Source organism: Catharus ustulatus, chromosome 2 (genome assembly GCF_009819885.2).
Source record: "Catharus ustulatus isolate bCatUst1 chromosome 2, bCatUst1.pri.v2, whole genome shotgun sequence".
NCBI lineage: Eukaryota > Metazoa > Chordata > Aves > Passeriformes > Turdidae > Catharus > Catharus ustulatus.
In genome coordinates this window covers 84453490-84474212 of record NC_046222.1, presented here as the reverse complement: position 1 = coordinate 84474212, position 20723 = coordinate 84453490, and the positions used below count along the sequence as shown (strand labels likewise).

The following is a 20723-nucleotide window of genomic DNA, read 5'->3' as shown; positions in this document are numbered from 1 at the left end:
TGTTTGAATTTTATTTAAAAGTCAGGCAATTTGGGAAGATTCAATTTCAATAATGATATTGTGCCTGATGTATTTACACATTGAATGGCTTAAAAATACATTTTCAGTATCTTACATTTTTGTCATATATAAGCACTAACTACTTACAGAAAAGATATAGTCCTGTATCCAGTGTACTGGCAATGTAAAATTCAGGAGTTACCTAAGTAGTAAAGACTATTATGCCCTCATTTTTAGAAATCAGGTATTTTTTCTTAAAAGAGGCTAATAACTTCTCCCACTAATTCTACCCCCTTAGATTTAGTTAATCGTAGTATCTTTAAGTATTTATAAGATCACTTCCCTGTTTAATGTAGAACAAATGCTTTAGAAATTTCTAACAGAAACTGTCCTTTAGACTACTGGAATCATGTTTATCACCTTTCATTTTTAATTTTTGAGCACACCAACATCTATCTTATACTTAGACTTTCTGACAGTTATACCTTCTTTCTCTAGGATAAATATTTTGATTTTGAAAATCATATCCCCTAGTAATGCAGTTCTACTGGAAAAATATTGAAATGACCTGGAAATAACACTTTTCTTTTTAAGCACTTTCCAGTTTTAGATCTCAAAGTTTTATACAAAAGAGACCACCTAATAAATAGTTGAATAAAGTACAAAATCTACTTTTTCAATGTTTGTTTCTACTTGTCCAAAAAAACAACATTACTATTTATTTCCTAGATATGCCATTTCTAGTTGAATTAGAAATGCAAAAAACAGCCCCACAAACAACACAACCTAGAAAGCAAACCAAAGCAACCTCTCAAACCCCGTAAGACAAGCCCAAATACCTTTGGCTAGCTGCTTGGCTCTCTAATTTCCTTCTGTTTGGACACTGCCACAGAACCTCTAATTCTGAGATCCTAATTTTTCCTGACCTCAGTACTCACATTTGGGGACTACTATGTCAAAGCATTTCAGCATCCAAAATGAAGTAGCCTGGTTTAGCCTTCTTTCAAAAGAATATTATTATGGTAATTGTAGGTCTCAAATTGGAATAGATTATAAAAGCTTATTGCTGTATTTTAATATAAAATATTGTTAACTAAGGACATCAAACTTTAAGCCAAATTAATAGCAAACTATGATCCTAGAGACTGCAGAACAGTAACTTATCTACCACACAAACAGCTGCACAAATCCCTCACATTTATTTTTTCCAGGCTTTCAACTTTGATTAATAACATGGTAAAACCATGCAAGTCTCAACCATATTAACCACAGCTATATTTTTAGCCTTACTGACATGAACACTTTAATATAATAAAAGGGAAAGGAAAACAGAAGAGGTGTTTCATTAGGACATGAGGATTACTGAAACCGCTGTGTGGAGCATTTGCCAGGAGGTGGTAGGGGAAGAGTTATTACTCACATTTTAGCATGTTGTTAGGATGTGGAGCGAGAGGATCTCTCAGTGAGATATGTTTGCTTTGGAAAAAAAATTAAGCAATCAGACCGTCCAAGCTCTTCTCACTGATGCAGTCATAATAGCAAATTAGAAACTCAGTTAATGAGTTTCCAGCATTACATGGAAAACTATTTTTCCAATTTTGTTATAAAATCCAGTAATATGACTGTGTTATGAGATCCAGAAGTTCACATATTAACCTGCCAGTCCTTTTTTATTGATAGATGGCTACATGCAAAAATATATGAAGCATGCAACCTGGTTGGTTAAAAAAATAACTTGCACCAAAAACCCCCAGCAATTTTGCCCTTGCAGCTGATTACAGAAGCTTACAACATATTTTAAAAGCATTTATGAAGAGAAAAAAAATCCCCCCAAACCCAAATAAAACCCCTGAATGCTGATAGAAACAAAAAACCTCAGCATTATGTCAGTAAAATAGCAGCTTCAAAACAAATCTAAAGAGTAACACTTGCCTAACATTAAATTATTCAGTATTAAATGTGTTTGGCTTAATGATTGTGTGATACTGGGACTAGAGGTAAATTTGGTCCAGTGTCCTAGTCAACTGCTCATATGATAGGGGTGTTCCTTAGATGAGTTTCTGACACTAAACTCAGCTGAATGAATAATATTAAACACATCATAAAAAATATTTGGCTAAGTAGTCTGACTTTTTTCCTGCTGCATGTACCTGCCTACACATTTGCACCAGCAGTATGTTTGTAATGATGCCTTTTGTAAGGGAGCCAAGCCTTGTAAATCGGAATATTGGGCAAAACCAGTCACGTATTTTCTATTTCTATATCGTTTGCATGAAGAGAGCTACATTTCAAAATTGAGGGGGAGAGAACAAAGAGATTCATGCGTACAGCATCCTAATAGTGACCCTGAAATCTCTGCTCTGGACAGCACCCAAACAGCATAGTCATGGCTGTACTGCAAACAGCCAGGTACCACAAAGGGGATGCAATAGCCCAGCACAGGAGAAGGGCCAGAGCAATATCAAACACCTTGTCACACTTTAACTCTGAGAAGAAGCATAATTTCTGTTTTGACCTTTGCAGCATTTCTAATGCACAGCATCCACAGTATAAGAATAGCAGGAGAACAGGGAAGGCAGACATCCCAATTTTTTCTAATCCACTAGAAGTGGAAAAAAAATGTGCAAATAACGTTTATATGGCACCAGTGAAGTAAGACCTATGTACAGTCTTATAGACAAACTTCTCGACCAGAGGGATTTGTCTCCTGCTTGAATGCCACACAAGCACGTGTGAACCATTCCCACTCATCTGCACTCCCCATTCTGACATCGTGACTTTCTTTTTTTAACTAGCCCAGGCTTGGCTGAGACTAAGATAAACATGTTTGGCTGCAACTTTTTTTTCTTTCAAAAAGAGGCAAACTGGATTATAGCAAATAACCTTTAAGATAATTAACTGACAATGCCGCAACTAGCATAAAATCTTCCTTCAGGCGACCCCTAATTTAAGTATTACTGGCACAAAGTGGAGACAGATTGTGCATCACCACCGCAATATTTACATAGCAGAAACCCACAGAGCAGGAAACGTGAGACTCAATGATGCACTAAATTAGGAACAATCATATTCTAGTGTTAATTTGCTTTCTCCTCTATCCAAAATTCAGGTCCAGCAATTGGTACAAACGCACATAAAACATTCCCATTTTTAATGATTAAGAACCACAATCTGCAAGCAGTTTCACTCAAAAGTACATTCAGTTACTACTGGGCATGTTTGAGGGATCGAACCCCCAAAAGTGAAACAGGTCTAACAAGACAGAGATTTTTTTAGAAACCGAAGGCTTCCTAATCCATTTATTCTTTCCATAAAAGATGTCTGTGCAAGCAGTCTGAGTCCTCTGTTAGGCTATCTGACTTCTGGTTGCAAATATTTTCCTCTGACAGTAACACTGTGGTTCTGTGGCATAATGAAGAAGCAGTTTTAATTCTCTGATGCTGTAGATACCTGCAGGTACTCAAAAGGCTGTGTAGTCAAAGAATTAAAGTTAAAATAAGGAGGAAGGAAAAGATAGCCATTCTATTTCTCAATATATTGGGAAGTGATAAATTCATAATATACACTATCCAGAGACAGATTTCACAAGCAATACTCTTAGATACAGCACACTTCATAAGATAAAAGCAAAGAGCCATCACTGACCTTTCTAAATCTCAAATATTATTCAAATTTGGTTCCACTATGGCATATTAACAAAATATTTACCTTGCCTAATCGCTGATGCTCCTCAAAAGCAGAAATCAGTTCTTGTGCCCACTTTATTTTTTCAGGGCTCGGAGAGAACTGTTCCTGGACAACAGCAATTTGGTTGGGGTGAATCACCTGCTTACCTACAAAGAAGATTAATAACACCAGAATCATGCATCGACAAACAGATGTTCAAGCAAAATGTTCCAACCACTTGAGGCTCTCATATGCCTTGCAGACTTTCTTGCTCTCTAACTAATTATTTTATTTGGTTTCCTTTATTTTTAAAACTGGAAAACAGGCAGACAGCTTTTTGACAGATTATTTTAAGAGCAAGAATACCTTGTGCTATGCTTGCATTCAGTATAGTTTAAAAGAACTCATTATTCTTTCTCTTCCCTCCCCATTTTGATCCATACATTCTCAGTCGTTTCAGGTGAAATTGTTTGTCTTGGGCAGTCAATAACAATTAAGTATAATGCATCTCTGAATTTGACTATATAAATAAGAGCACCAGCCACTCTTGAGTAAGTTGTATTTAAAGTGTGTTCAGAAAATGAGATCTGAAGAAGATGACAAGAGATCTGTAGGGCTGAAAAGTTACCAGTACCCAAAGGATCATTCCCTAAATTCTCAGTATTGGTGTAGCATCATATAATCCTCAGTGTTCTTTAAACTGTTGTTGCTGCAATTATTGGTAGTTGCAGGTAGGCTGCAATATTTATTTAGTCACTAGTGCAACAAACAACCACCAGCAGTGCCCTGAGGTTTTGTGAAGCAGTTTTTTTAATCCTTTCTTGTATAAACATAAGTTAAGAAAATAAAAATAGATGTTGTCTTTTTTCACTAGAGATTTTCAAACGTGAATAGACAGCCACATAATCCGTTTTAATCTGTGATTGAATTTAGCTACCTTAAAACAAATACATGTCTAATTTGTTTGACACTTTAAAAAGTGCAGCGTTTGACGTTATTAGTCCATTTCTATGGGAATTTCACAGACCGGTGTGATTTCTGTGGTTTGCTTTTAAGGCGTATTAATAAAGAGAGGCTACCGTAATTCCCAGCTTCCTTCAGAATAAATGACTCTCCTCGGTGCCAGACAACAAAACTAGTTAGAGGGATGAGCCTGATCCTGCAAACCTGCCAGCAAGTGAGCAGTGCCCTGCAGTCCCACATCCCTGTTGCCGCTGCAGCCTCTTGTGCGGGCGAGGATTTTGCACTTTGCCAGGAAAAGTTGGAAGTGTCAGAACTTAAGGAGTTTCCTGCACAACGGGGTCTGCTCCCATGTACTTACTGACACAAAGCCAGCTGTACTTTAGGAATCAGCCCATCTCTGGTTCTGAGAAGCCTCACACATGAGTGCAGGAATACACCTATTTTCAATGAAATAACCACTGCAGAAATCCCTGGGATTACTTTCATCGGGCTGCAGTGTGTCTGAGTGATAACCTGGAGCACAAAGAACCTCTACTTAATTAAATGAGCAAAGAAATAGTAGTCCTTTAGTGTTGCTACGTTCCTTTGCTAAAAAGCCATAAGTAGCTCAATTTTATTTCTTGTTAAACAACTTTTAATTTATATTTTACAGGCATGCAACTATTGGTTTGAAATTTCAATATCATGACTATTTTTAAAATACCTTAAATATAGGTAAAAGCTTAAACCCCATTAAAAGCTATAATTTTTGAAAGAAATTACACAAAGAATTTTTTTAAACTAATGTGTTTTATCTTAGGTCTGCTCAGGAGTTTTTTAGTAATTTTAATAATATTTTCATAATTAATAAGCTGATGATGTTCCTCATTTGTAATACAACAAATTCTCCATAGCTAAACCATTCATTCCAAAATTGAAGTGTGTACAATTTCTTCAAAAATCCTAAGGAGCTTAACTTTCTGAAAAAATGTTGAGTATATTTAAATATATTTGAAGTAAATCTCTAACTATAACAAAACTAAAAATAAATATATATGATTTTTTGAAGTGTAAAACCATTTCTGTAAAAAATACTTGCTTTTGATAAAGATACCTATAGTAGTAAATTATGCTTTTAATCATTAAAACACTACTGAACAATTTAGAGGGAATGAAATGTAACTTTTGATTTATAGTACTTGGTTGATTTTGTCACAGACTATTTATCCAAATAACTGTATAACGGACATAATGCCGTGCAGGAAAGAAGCAAATATTTTAAACAGAATTGTTGTTATTGACAAGCTACTGAGAGAGTGCAAAATTGGAAGACATTAAAATTTATGACCACGAAATCCTTTTACAGTACCACTTGATATATTGTGCTTCAAATCAATACTTGTCAAGTCTTTTAGGTTAACTGTGTGATGGTGTCATTTTAGTCTTCTAGAAAGACTGAAAAAGAGAGGACACCTAGACTGCTTCGTGTTTATATCTGCTTTCTCAGCATGTAACACATGACTTTTTATAATGACTAAGCTGTTAAAGTTTATGGCAAGGTTTATCTAATTTTTACATAAACATTCCCAAAACCTATGCCCATTTATATAGGCAACACAGTGATTTAAAGTCCACAGGTAGTGTAAAACATCTTGATGGATGTCTATGGATATATAAATATATACATTTTTATAAAAATGTATGTGAAAGGAGTATTAATTTGGCTGGATTATATTTGAAAACATTTGATTTTATGTTTATACATGCATTGAAGGAAAACAAGGCTGATTTTCAGATAATTGGAAAAGAAAACTTGGCTGCAGTAAGCAGTGAGGTTCGCAATAATGTTTAAATACCTGGTAAATTTTTCATTATATTATTTTGCTTGTTTAATCTCGAGGGAAGCATTTTGATTACATTAAGGGGAATCTTAATGACCTAATATGGGAACATCTAAGGACATATAACTGCTGAATATTTTGGATGTGCATTGCTTTGGAGGGTGGTGAGTTCAGCCCTGTTCATGCAAATAAGTGAGTGTTCTCCAGCTATGAGAGGAATTCGCAAGACTTAGCTCATTTTAGTTCCATTAATTTCAGTGGTTTTGATTCCTTATTTAAAAAGTAGTAGGGAGGGATCTTACATTTAAAAATTAGACGAATTGCACATTTTGAACTTGTTATTACGGTGACATTTCAGTACTTTCACATTATCAGAGAACTGTCAGTGGCAAATACAATGTGCATACTTCTGCTTTATACAAGGTCATGGATTAAGCCAAGGCCCATTTGTAATTTTCTGTGATGAATATGAAATTGGAAATGTTAAAATGTTTCACTTATATAGATTTGGAAAAAACAGTTGTATAGGTTTTTGCTATCAGTTTTTAAATTATATTTTATTTCAATCAAAATAAGCAGGAAAGATTATAAAAATATTAGATAAACTGAGAGCAAAAAACAAAGAGCAAGAAAAATATTTAATATTGACCTAAAATATCTTATTCTTTTTGCAGAAGGAAAGTAAAAATACTGTTTTGTTTTAGTTTAAACAGATTGTAAATTTTTTTCTCCTCAAATCCGTAGTCAGTATTGCCCCACCTCTAATTACAGTTGGACTGATTGTCAGGTTGTTTGCTGAATTTTGGAATGTGTTTGATGATAGCTGCAGAAAGGCAGGAGGCAAAGGGCAGGTGCTGTGAGTGCACCTTAATAAAATCTGTACTTTTCCCAGACTTTAATCCCTGTATGGTATGGAAAGGCAAGTATGACATATGTACAACTAAGATAAAAAGTAATTTTACACCCTAAATTGCTATGTGACCTTTTTATTTGTCTTCTGTCTGGACCCTGTTCTAAGGTCAGACAACTTCCACCATAAAGTCAGTGGAGTCCAAATCACCATCAGCATTGGTTATGCTGAGCATTTCTGAATTTCCTAAATTGGCAGCCTCAGTTAAGCATTTAAATGTGCATTAAACATTCAAAGAGAGTGCTCTCAAAGGTGCTAGGCACCTGCAACTCCATCTTCTGTCAACAGGAGGTTCAGATGTTTATGTTTTTTCAAAAATCAAGCCTTTCCTTAAGCTAGGAAATATTGGTTCAGAGTAGGTAGCCGTCAGCAGGTGCTACCATTCAGCAGCTCTATTATTTTCCCAACTTCAAAGGCAGCTGAGTGAGGGATAGGAAGTCCACACGGCTGTGGATAATAGAGATGAGAGGAACTAACCATTTCACCTCCAAAACAAGACTTGGTTTTGCAAATGTCAAAGTTCAACAGACAGTAAAGCAGAATTTGTGCCAAAAAGCATTGTTTGCTATTCTATCACTGGCATGCCAAGGTCACTTAAAATTGCACTTATTTTTCTGTTTGATGCTTTAAGATATCCAGCTAACTGTAAAACCAGAGTTTGCCAGGTGGCACTGCCAGGACCCACGCTTTTGGTAACAGAAATCTAAGGGATGTACTATTTTGTATGTGTATCCTGGATGGTGGTCAGAGAAAAAGAATGTAATGTTTGTTAGAATTCTCTAACGCATGAGTCAAATGGCTGATTTCTATTGCAACCCCCCAATCTTTGCTGGCTTGCACTGTCCCAGTGAGGTGCCTGAGTGACCTGGTACACCAATCACTGGGTAAACAGGCCTGCATTACAGGACTGTGGGGCAAGGAGCCTGCTGCTCTGCTGTCTGCCAATACCCGTAGGTGTCACCAGCACTTACTGGGGGGAAAGCCAGGAGATGAAAAACAAACAAAGAAAACAATAAGGAAATAACTTTCCCTAGCAGTTAGCATATGAGATTTTTCTTCTCAATTTTTTTTTTGCCTAGAAAGCATTTTCTAACTGCTGCTGTTCAAAGAGGAAAGGGCTCCAGTTGTAGGAGGAGCCATTGCAGAGTACAGTATTGCCTTTTCCCGTGCTCTGTGAAGGGAGGAATCACTGCACAGCCTCTACCCCAACTTCTCTTCAAATCCAGTCACACCGCTTCATGGCATGCGGTTTTAAAAAGCAGCCTGTGACTTTCAGGCAAAATTTCCAGCTGCAATTTTAGTTGTAATAAACATAGAAGAGCTTGTTATCAATGAGTTTTTCAATAAATGACCTGAAACAAAAATCAAGTTTTTTGTCCTAAGCGACAGTAAAACGTAGCGACATATTTAAAATGAACAAGACCCGCGTTCTTTTGAGACATCGGCAGAAAGAAGTCGTACCAGTGAATCCCATTGAGGCACCTTCCCTCGACTGCCTGCGGAGCCCATCTTCATCGTGGAAATCAATGTAAACAAGGTCTATTGCTTGAAGGCCAAATGCCTTTGCTGTGACTATTATTTTTTGCCTGGCATATAGAATATCGTGAGTTTCCTTACTGCTTGTTGCACCTAGGAAAATAATAAGAAGAAAGAAAAGCTGACAAGAGTGTTTTTAAACCTTTCTGTTTTAAATAATTTTTTTTTATGTTAAAAAAGGGAATGTTGAGATCTCTATTTAACTGATTTAGAAAATAGAAGAGGGGTGTAAGGCTATACTATAGAGTCAAAATTATATCCTTCTGAGGAAAAAAAGAAAGCTGCTTTAGCAAAAATAAAAACAATGTTCTTTAAACACTAGCTTATGAATTCAGATTTTGATTTCGTTTAAATCAGAAGTTGAAAGCCTGAACTCAGTGGAAGCTTTGTCTGGTAAGGACTGCTGACTTGGTTGAAATGAAAGTAATGATTTGATTTTACTATTTACTGCGTGTACAGTGAGAAGCATTACATCAAGAGAAGCTTTACACAAATTGATATACTGGATCCAACTAAATGGTTAAAAAATTCACACTGAGAATAGAATTGCACTTTCCTTGGTTCTGATTCTTGTCACAACTGATGTCCTAAGCTGAATATTTAAGCTTTAGTATTTGAATGAAAAATTGATGGTAGATGACTTCTGAGAAGAAGCAAAAGTATTCATGAGACTTCATGCGCTCACAAGGCTACCAGCTAAGCAATGTACTCATGTGAAGGCTAGTGGGAAAAAATAATAACAATAATAACCATAAGGTAACTATTTAGATACAGATTTTCACTCTGTAAGGAATATTTTAGTCAAGCAATACTGATTTTATATTAACATACTTATTTTTAATGTAGAAGTTCATAGCTCTGTTTTTGTCTTTTATCTTTAAACTAAATCAGAAGTTAAGTGCCTGCTTATAAAAGAAATGGTGAAGCACTTTTTAGTTTTTAAGAAGACAAATAGGGCTTTCATGTGAATATATGGCTGTATTGACATGTGACATCTTTAAAATAAATTTATGAAAGCAAAATTTGTGCTTGATGTCAAAAGCCTGAGTGACAGTTCTATGTAAAGAAGTGGTGTAGAGGACACCAGAATTTTAGGACTTTCAACTGTAGTTCTAAAAAGCATGTGAATATTTTTATGAATATGATATTTTAAAATTATTTCAGTGACTCAACAAGGTGTGGTTTTTTGTTTGTTTGTTGTTTTTTTTTTTTTTACTAACTTTTGATACTGACTGTCAAGAAGCACAAGAAAGTCTCAGGGCCTGTAACACAAGGACCATATTTTAAATTGCCAGTGGTACATTCTGCACTGAAAAGAATTAAGGGGAAAAATGAAAACATAAAATGCATACTCAATGTCATTACTTTAATTATTGCTGCCAGAAATTTCCCAGGCTTCTCCAATGCAAATGCCACACAAAAACATTTATAGTAAAGAGACAAGTAACACCTATGCTGGCACGGAAATCCTCTCCTCCAAAGACAACTGCATCCAAATGAAAGCCAGCCTGGGATCCTGTTCTCAGTGCTTCTTCACAGACAGCCTTCAAATGAGAACACAGGATTAAGTGTCTACAGAAAAGCAGGGATGCAGAGAGACTACAGAGGATATTACAGCAACTCAGTGTTACCAGAATCCTTCAGAGAGTATTGCTCCTATTATGCAAAGACACTATAGCTGTTTTGACAATGCACAATGCTTTAAAAAATGACTCAGCGAAAGAGAAAAAAGTATTTGCTTTCCCTAATTCACTCAGATAGCAAATACAGGACATCGATAACAGGTTCCCACCTTCTGGCTTGCATTATGCCCCGGATGTTACTGTGACCATGACTTCAGCTATTTATGTAGCAATATGAAACAAAATATTGGCAAATATTGTGCAAAAACAAACAAAATGTATTAAATTTGATTCCTTTGACATGCAATATATTTTCATGAGAAACAGAAATAAGAATCAGAATCTCTTTTATGAAGTAAACAGTATGAATTGTTTACAATTATTTTAAGTTCCTTACAGGATAGAAGGATTGTCAATTTAAAGTCCTTCAGCTACATATAACTAAAAATAAGTTAAGAAGTTAAAAATGCAACAAGTGCTGCAGAAAAGCATTAAAATACAAGTAAAAAAAATGCTGCTGTAGCTTTTTTCAGTGAGGAGAGTAGTATTGCCATTTTATATTGATGTTTGGATAATATTAGTATCTTATAAGGCTAAGGTACATGGAGAGAGACACGTAATTACCAGCTCTACTAATGGGTGTTCTTCTACGGCAACTGGTGGGACACAGAATTATTCCTTAACAGAGTGTGCTTTAAAAGGGAACTCTCCTGCCAGCATCAGCAACTGCAACATTAAACTCCACTATAAAATACTGTAGGTGAAGAAAAACCTCAACGGTTTTAATATAGGATCTAATTCTGTGTTTTCACACCGTTTGTGTGTCCATTTGGTTACTGCTTTATCATGCTAGCAGATAGGTTAGGTGTGTGCTGTAAGATAAATGGCCATATCAAACGATCTGGCTGCCTGTGAGGTACTTCTGGAGGTACTTCTGATCTGTTGTGTCCTCAGCTGGTCCTGAAACTTTCCCTTAGAGCTTGGAAGAGGAACGCAGAGTTTCCTTGTGCATGCACGAGTTCTTCATTTCATTTACCATGTTGCCTTGCCTTTCTACAAAACCTGGACTCGACAGTAAGTGTTGGAGAGTGATTTATATTAAAATGAAATGTATAAATTGGATTTTATCTAAAAATACCCTAAAAAATAAGCATGTTCTTCAAGTATTTTCAAAGGTTAGCTCTGTTTCTAATCTTAGCATTAACCACTCCTTAATACATACAAAGACATGATAACATGGATTTGGTTGTAATGTTATTAGTAGAAAACCATTATAAAGATGCAAGTTTAGCAATAGCAAAATGATGATTAACTCTTATTTCAAGCTAAGTATTATACAAAAGTTGCATCTGACAGCTACTAAATAACCTGTAACACTGAGTATTCCAATTATTTTGAGAGGCCCATTTCCACTCCAAGTGTGTTCAAAACAACAACAAGAATGAAGAGAGGTTTTGTTATTTGGTGTGGATTGTCTGAAACTGTTCTGTCACTGGAATGTGTTGAATTTATGAAGGCCTTTATGATACAAACATCAGAGTTCAATGTGCAAATGTTTTTGGGGATTGAACAATATGTTTTGTAATTTTTTAACCTCTTTTCCTTGGTGAAATTAGGGAGTTACTGAGGAATATTCTGCTTATCCTAGTTTGCTGAGATGGCAAAATAGGAACACTTCAAAACTTTCTTACCTTAAGATTGAGCAAGCCCATTGCAGTTTCCACAAAGGGGATAAAATTCATTGGTTCTACAAGTGTTCGGCCTTTTAGGTGATGTAAGAATTTGTCTGAAAACTAAAACTAGACAGAATGAGCTATCAGAGGGGAAAAAAAAAGAACAGTCTACACGTAAACACAACATGGCAAATATTCACCTGACTGCAACAAACACCTCTCCCTCCCCACAAAAAACCTGATAACTGAAAAAATTAAAACAGCTTTCAACAAGGCCTGTGATTTGAAACTGCAGCATTCCCATACATTTCTAAATTTGGAGGCTGGTTTGCACAGAAAAAAAAAAATAAAAAATTCCAAGCTTAGCACCTCTCACCCTGGCTTAGTGAAATGCAAATCCGTGGGCTCTGGAAAACAATAAAGTGCTGCTGTACCTGAGGTCCGGTTTTGTTTCAGGTCCAGCACTGCCATCACTGGAAGCGCTCCCCAGCCTTCTAAGTGGCATCCGTATTATTCATTACGGCACCGTTACCCTTTTGTTCAATAGGCTTTTCTTCATAATTTTTTAGCTTACCTAGGAAGGCCTTAAAAAGGAAGTTTAATTCTTTGAAGACCAAAGCTTGCCAATTTTTTCCATGAGACCAGTTCACAGCTAGCTCTGAGCTGCCAGTGGGGTAGCCCAAATTCCAAAATCTATCATCTGGAAACATACAAAAGCTCTTGCACAGATTTTTTCCCTTTCAAAAGGGAAAAAAAAAAAAAAGTGGGAAAAACCTTCAGCCCTATATTGTAAATGTATTATGTCTGTCCAGATGAGTAATTTGTGTCAAGATAAACATATTGCAGGTACGCAAAAATGTTAGTAAATAAAGACAAAAATCACATATGCATATATTTTAAATTTAAGGAATATTCGACTATTAATGGATATCAAAGGAAAGGGAATTTTAATCATCTCTCCATTCAGTCTCAGTTGGGTAAATCATATCTAAGAGATTTGCATAAATATAAACCATCAAAGACTTTTCATCTTCAAAGGGGGTTTCAAGACCCTATAAGCTTTGTACTGTAATCATCGCAGGTCACAACCCTGCAGGAATAAGGCTGCTATGGCAACATAAAAAACTAATGCTTAAGGCTTAGCATAATATTCTGACTAATAGAAAGGAAACTCATTTTAAAAGCTGGCAGCCTATTTACCAGAAGCTGGATTAGAGGTGTTATTTCCCCTTTTAGCTTCCCCCTACCACCCCTCCCCAAAAGAAGGAAAATCTAATCACCCAGATCTTGGAAAAAAAAAAAAAGCTTTCCAGCAATTTGCAGTAACTTTACAATTAGACCAAAATAAATCACAGCTTTCTCTGATGAAGAATTCTGCCCTCCCATCTCTGCTCTGCATCACCACCACGGCCCTCTTGGTAACTTTTCTTTAATGAAGAGAATTCCACTCAAAAAGGCACAACGAGGGAAAAAAATCAATTCAATTCAATCTGTACAGTATGGCAGGTTACTACAGTGACAGAAAACAGTAAAGTTCACCCAAGCAAGTGAAGAAAATGAGGTAATATAATGGTATCAGTATAGCTTCTTAAGACTTCTAACTTATTTTTATTTTTTTAAGGGGAGAAAAAAAAAGTAAAAAGTGCTGCTGTGTGTATATTTCAGGAGCAAGTTTTATTTTTTTTATTTTAAAATATTTTAAAAGTCACACTTCTAGAATTCTTGCTATCTTTTTTTTTAATGGTAAAGCAAAAAAAAAAAAAAAAGCACATTTAATTAAATATTGCCTCCCTTCCTCTCCCTTGTAAAAGATTTGCAATAAGCACCAATACAAAAGGTAACGAGTGGAGAAGTTTCAATTAATTTTTTTTTTTTTCAAAAGGAGACGATTAAATGTTTCCGGCCTGGTAAAGTGTTCATTTCAGGGAGAAAGGGGAAAAAAAAAAAAAGAAGGCGGAGGAAAAAAAAAGCCCACAAAGCTTGGGGAGGGGATGAAGTAGCAAGGCCTCAGCAATTCTTTCAATTCCAGTGCACACCCAATAGTGTGTCGGGAAGAATGCACACTGGTCGGGATTTGTGGGAGAATTGTCCCGCCACAAAGGAGGGAGAGTTACGCTTGTTATAGTCCAATAAGCCATGCCAGTCAAACAAGTACCCACACTAGGGACAAAAGGAAAGCAAGAGATTCTCACACAAAAGAAAACAAGTAAGCCCATCTTTTAGTTGTGCATCAGCCTCCAGGTTTTCTGCTGCAGATAAATAAAAATGAAGGGGGGGAGCGGGTGTGTGTGGAGGGAAAGAAACAGCTTCTGGGAGGCTGAAAAATCATGCTGGAGTGAATATTTGGAGATTTGGGAAGAAGGCAGCGGCGTTAGGCAGAGTATGTTCTTTGTTTGTAAAGGTTGGGCAAAGGAAGAGCAAAGCAAAAGAAGGACATTGAGGCAGAAGCTTCTGGGCATGGCTTGTTTTCCATGATGGAAATAAAAGTTAGCAAGAGGGAAAGTGGAAGAGGATGAGAGGGCAAAGAGTCCTGGCATCCCATCTCCCTGCAAAACCTACTTGGTGGCAGCAAGGGCTCTGCCATTTTGGTATCATGAATATTCATCACTGACAAGTTACATCTAACACTTCCATGGCTGTAAACCCTGAGAGGTGCACTCTGGTTAATTTAATTACCCATCGGTGGAAGAGGGTGGCGAACCTTCCATGGCGAGTGGCAGAGGCCGAAGGGGCAGCGCCACAGAATGGACGGGCCCTGTCACACACCCGGCGTCTGGAGCTGTGTTCCATTGTGCACACAGGCCCATCTCAATGGTTTGATCAAGGTTAGATGCTGAGATTAAAATAGATCCTAATATGCTTGCCTGCTTTTCATCACAGCTTGCACGCATGCTGGTTGCTCAGCTAGCGGTTTGCAAAATATGAAGTGAATAATTAAGCATTATTCCTTTACGGGTGTGTTATAGCAATAATGGTATATCCAAACAAATATCCCTCTTTTTTGACAATTAAAACAATTATGGCATAATTAGGCCTATTTCAAAGTTTTCTTAAGTAATTTGACATGCCAACCATTTACATTTCAGGTTTTTATTGGCTGAAAAGTCAGTTGTGAAACACAAACACACCTGTCAGCAATTAAAAAGGAAGAAGTAGAGAACTGTTCAGGAAATAATATCTGTGCTAATTAAAAACACTAGTTAAAAGCTTCCTGTTTGTTCCCCCAGTTGCCCCAAGGAGTGACCTTCCCCCCAACCCATTTTTTCATATGTTGCTAACATGGTTTCCCATCTCCTGCTTCCAATGCACGTAACTAAGGCTCTTGGACAGACAATAATTTTGCTTGTTAGGGTAGTCTGAGAAGAGTCAGGCACTTACCCTTCTACTTTTGATAATATATTCTGACAGCAATATTGGTTCTTTGTCAGCCGTGGGAGAAATACACCTGGTTTTCTTTATAAACGTGTTCCATATATGCTTTTTATACAGCCCATCACACACACATTTAAGTGGATGCACTTCCCAATTACCTCAGCCAAGCAACAACATCATGTGGTATTTGCAGCCTTCCTCTTAACTCACAGTCATTCATCTCTGCGCCTTTGTGAACTTGGCCCAACCGTTTCAGTCAAAAGCTACTGTGTTGTTGGTACCTACCCATCTTATTTCTTCAACATTTTCCACCTTTGGCAGCATCATGCTTGAAGGAAGGGTCTTAGACTGCAAAAGCACCTCTAGATCTTCTTCTGCAAGGCCGCTGGACACAGAATTGATCCTGACACACTTTTCAGCATGACCAAAATCAAACTCTTCAAGCATTTTCATGATGGTCAGTCTTGCTTCTCTCTACAATATATATAAGTTCAGATGTTGAAATGACACGGGGGAAAAGTTAGACAGCCAGTATAGTGGTATCCCCAAAATGTCTGTCACTCTTGGACTTTACTGAAGCAGTCACCACCAGAACCTCACAATTTTACCTTCCTCTTTACTGTTTCTTTATAACTGGTAAATTCAATGCATGGGATTTCTACCACTTGAAGAAAACCATTTTTTGTGTCAGCTAGTGCTGAACATGTGTAACAAACACAAATCTTTATGCTAACATAATGTGTTTCACTAACTGTCTGCTCTCTCAAAAATGGAATATTCTTAAATTTGCATAAAACAATTTTCGTAATTTAGCTCTATATTAACTGAACATCAAAAATTACTTGTATATATACTTAGATGTATATATACTTTGGTTTTCCTTTAGTCCATGTATTCAAAGAGCAATAAAGGCAGTAACAGAATTCACAACTTGCATATACAAAAAACATTGAAATAACTCTAAGGTTTTTCTTAGACCACATAAAAGGGTATTCTGTTGGCACAAAATAAGATCTCCAAAGACACACTTCCCCTGGTCGTTTGCTATTTTTGTGAATGCAAATTCACAAATCTGTTTAATAGTTGATTTGCATGAAAAATACTGGCATACTTTTTTGAAATGAAATGCATTTCTTGGCCTGGAGAAGGGAGTAGAGGTCGAAGGAAGGTGCTGGGCTCCCTGCTTCCTGCCAACTGAAGTTTCAACCCCAAATTCCTTCCACTCACCAACAGCCCCTAACAAATTTGCATTGTCAAAATGCACACTTATCAAAAGTAATTTCATTTGTGAAGAGTTTTTATGGGGCTAATAAAACTTTAAAGCTCCTGACTCATGGAGGCTCAGGAATGACTTTAACAATATGCAGTTGCTGAATAGAGATGCTTTTCAAGAAAACAGGCAAACTCAGAAGGGAAAAACAACAACAACAAAAAATCATCAAAGTTAATATCCAGGCTAATGCAAATCAGCCAGAGAGCACATGACAGTAGATTTAAACCAGACGGATGCAAACCTCTGCGGGCAAGAGGGGCAGAGGTGGTTTCCCAATGTGGTCTGAGTTAAACAGTGTGAGGGAACAGTAGCTTACAGTTGTCAGGACTGATGAGAACAGGGTCTGCCAGGCCAGTTTAAGACAGCTCTGCAGTGTACTGATTTACAGGACTGGGACCCCTGATAATTAGGGTAAGTTTAGAGAAAAGCAATTGGTGGCTCTAACTGGTTAAAAGGAAGGAATAATGAAGCAGAAAGTTAATGAAATCTGAAGCAAACAGCCTTCAGCTTGGGGCTACTAGCCGTGTTCCTCCGAAGGCTGGGAGCATATGCCCGTTAATCGGACAGACAGGAACAAGGCACCCAAGTACGTATCCCTGGGCTGCGATCAAGGGGCACATTCAGAGGTAATCTCTGGAAAATGCAACCCAAAACATTCCAACTGCTGTGAATGGACTCTGTCTGGGGCCATTAGGAAAGCCACATAAAGATGTAGGCAGTTTAGTACAAACACATCCAGCTGGAAGACAGCTCCAGTGCATGGCTGTCTGAAATGGCTCTTCCAAATTACGTAAACCCAACCACATGATGACAATACTGGGAAATACAAATCCCCTATGTTTTCCTTCTCTGACCTGGAGTAATGGGTTTCTAGGGCTGGGCTGTATGTTTCTGGATATGATGGAGAAGGGTAGCTTAAAAACACACACCAAACCAATTTATGCTTTTAATTGAAGTCAGATTATCACCGTTGCAGCATACACTGATGCAATCTGCAAAAGAGAGATCTTCCCAAAGTATCCTCTAAGGCAGCACTCAATTCCAGCTGAAGGCACATCTCCAGCAAACTTGCAGCCTAATTTGTCATGGTTTTTTTTCAGAATATAATAATGAGCACTAGACCATCTCATATCTATTTTTCTCCTCAGTCTGCAAACTCCCTTCCCAAAAAAGACAGATCGTGTCTTTGTAGGTATATTTCCATACAAAACACTTATTAACAGGCTGTTGCTGTTATCAATTTACATAAACTAAATGTGCAGCCCTCTGGTACGTATCCCAAAAATAACCAACAACTTCACTGAATTTATACCAACCAACAAACATGGGGAGGGGGTTGTTGTTTTTTTCCCATATTTTAATAGAAAATATGTTGCTATGTTAGTTAACACACCCATGCCATCTGTTGGGTTGAGAATTTATGCGTTTTCTTAGAACCGTTATGTTTTAGATCTGTCTGCCTAGATTCCCTAGATATGGAAATGTTTACTTTCCATGATATAATACTTCTACAATTTAATTTAGTTTTTAATTGTGGAACAAACTGATGGGACCTGGCTGCCAAAGCCAGAGTTTGTGAGGGGGCTGACTCAGTGCCTATCCTTCCTACAATGGAGGAAATCCAACTGGTGTTAGTAGGGAGTATCAGGTTCCCATAAAAGTTTCCACTAAAACACTTGATGGGTAAATAAAAAAAGAGTATATACTAAAACCTTTCACCAAATGTATTAAAAACATGGAGAAAAGTGAGACTGCTTTCTACTTCAATAAGCAGGGAAATGTAAATGCTCTTCTTAATGTAGAATTAGCGCAAAAGCTAAAATCCTAATCTACGTAAACTACTTCAACATTATAACAGAGAAAAAGGTAGTCTTTGATGTAATGATATCCTTACTGCCAAGAATAGGAAAACTAGAATTTTTAAGGAATGGTGAGAAAAATATTTGCCCTATTCTTCACATGAGAACTAGAACATCAAATAACACTTTGTCATGAAAGAATAGCTGATAAAGAAATAAACCAAATCCTTAAGTAAAATATTTCATGCTCAGGTAGCTTGGTATGGTGATATCCTCCTTGGGTCCCATGTGAGTTGGGTTCTTTATCAAACTGAACAAGAGGGAAATACAACAGAGAGTTTCGTGGTAAATCGTTATATATTAAAATACTCTAAGTTTGCAACTTGCACTGGAAAGCTCACTGAGGGGTAAAAAAGGGTTGGTCAGGGTGGCTACTTTAGCACCCTTCTGTTTAACTCTGAGGAGGACACAGGAAGAGGTTCATTACCATGTGCAGCTATGCCAACTGGTGAAGATAAAGGTGACGCAGCATTGTTGACAAATCCATTGCTACCCAAACACACTGGCACCGAAATTAAAAATGGGAATATGCACATTGCTGGCTCCACTGGCACCCATTAAACCTAATAACTAACCATCCTCATGAGTTTCTAGCTCTGAATTATCAAATCTGCAAAGAAAACAACATCCGTCCACTTTTACACTCCAGTGGAAGAGGTGGTCCCTCGCGGCAGGGCTGCGCAGTCTCGCCATCTGGAGAATAAATCGAGTGTGAAGTACAGTATAGTTTGGGACCAAGCTCCGTGGCAGCAGCCCAGCAGTTAGTTCATTAGTCCCAAACTTGCGGGGATTAGTGCGGTATCAGCTCTACCGTCGGATGGGATCAGGCAGGCAGAGCGCGAGACTCGGAGAAGGGGGTGGCGGCAAAGAAGGAGCCCCTTGGGTTTATTGGTAAAACCATACTGTATTAGTGCACTTGAATACGTGCTTTTGGTAACAGTATTTGGAAACAGTTTCCCATCATCTGAATCAGTACTTTTCCATTTTTCCTTTTTAAAATTCTTTTTGCCTTTTTTTCCCCTTTACGTTATATGTCAAAACATAGAAATTTCCACGTCAGAACAGAAAAGAAAGAATGCCACAGAACCAGAAGTTCAGCCGCCCACTGTTAGTATAGCAAAAATGAAGCAAAGATGGTCAGATTAACAGTAGATGGAAAAATTACACATCCCTACAATACTGCTTTTCAGCACTGTGATTTCTATACCTACCTGATTTTGAGGACAAAATCTTTGTTTTGCTTCATTTTTCTTGACTAATCTTTCCCCTTTTTTTTCTAAAGACCTTCAGGTCTTCATGTAAAGATAGTGGTCATACTTTAATATATGTTTGTATATAGATCTCGTCCTGTTAACATCTTTTGGTAACAGTTCTTCATATGGAAATGTAAATATATGATGCACTAAAATGGCAGGCCAGAATCTATCATCCTCAATGCCATAATAAGTTGGCATGCTTCAAACAGGAGAGGAAAAATTAATTACTATAATCACAATTCAAGTTCTTTTTTTTGTGATGTGTCTGACATGGTAAAAACATACAATTATGTGTTAATGTTAATTCCTTGGAGTGGTTTGTTTACAGAACTTGACATTACTGAATATTTTGCCACTTGTATTAGTGCATGCCATGTCAATGCACCCCTCAAATTAGATTATGCAGAAGTGCATATATAGATATATATAATATATCTATAGTAGCTTTTGTGCAGAATAGAGTTTCTGCGGGAGGAAAGTCTGACATTTTCTGCATGCATAACTCTCCATCAATGAAGTGATACCATACAGAATGATAGCATACAAGTGCCATTTAGTTTCGAATTCACAAATGGGATTGGCAAGAGAAAAGGCAAATTACATTTGTTTTTAAGGAAACAAAGAGAATCGTAAATGTGAAGCAGAGCACTTCTGAGAGTAGGAGGTACTTGTCTCATGGGACTTGCTTTCTCCTTTACACCTATCAGGTACTTGTGAGAATAAATCTTTAAAACAGCAAATACGTATTTCTAGTTAGTCTTGTTAGACTGAAA

General features: G+C 37.1%; 1 protein-coding gene across 4 annotated transcripts in view; it reads right to left on the bottom strand.

The window, feature by feature from the left end:
* Positions 1-20723, bottom strand: part of CLYBL (citramalyl-CoA lyase) — a 190097-nt gene that overhangs the window by 35666 nt on the left and 133708 nt on the right. For all 4 annotated transcript variants that reach the window (XM_033052009.1, XM_033052013.2, XM_033052011.2 and 1 more), the window contains exons 3-7: positions 15848-16036; positions 12209-12310; positions 10346-10439; positions 8821-8988; positions 3709-3833 (exon numbers count right to left, since the gene is read on the bottom strand). In XM_033052009.1, the coding sequence (XP_032907900.1) occupies positions 3709-3833; positions 8821-8988; positions 10346-10439; positions 12209-12310; positions 15848-16036 (678 nt within the window). The remainder of the gene's footprint in view (positions 1-3708; positions 3834-8820; positions 8989-10345; positions 10440-12208; positions 12311-15847; positions 16037-20723) is intronic.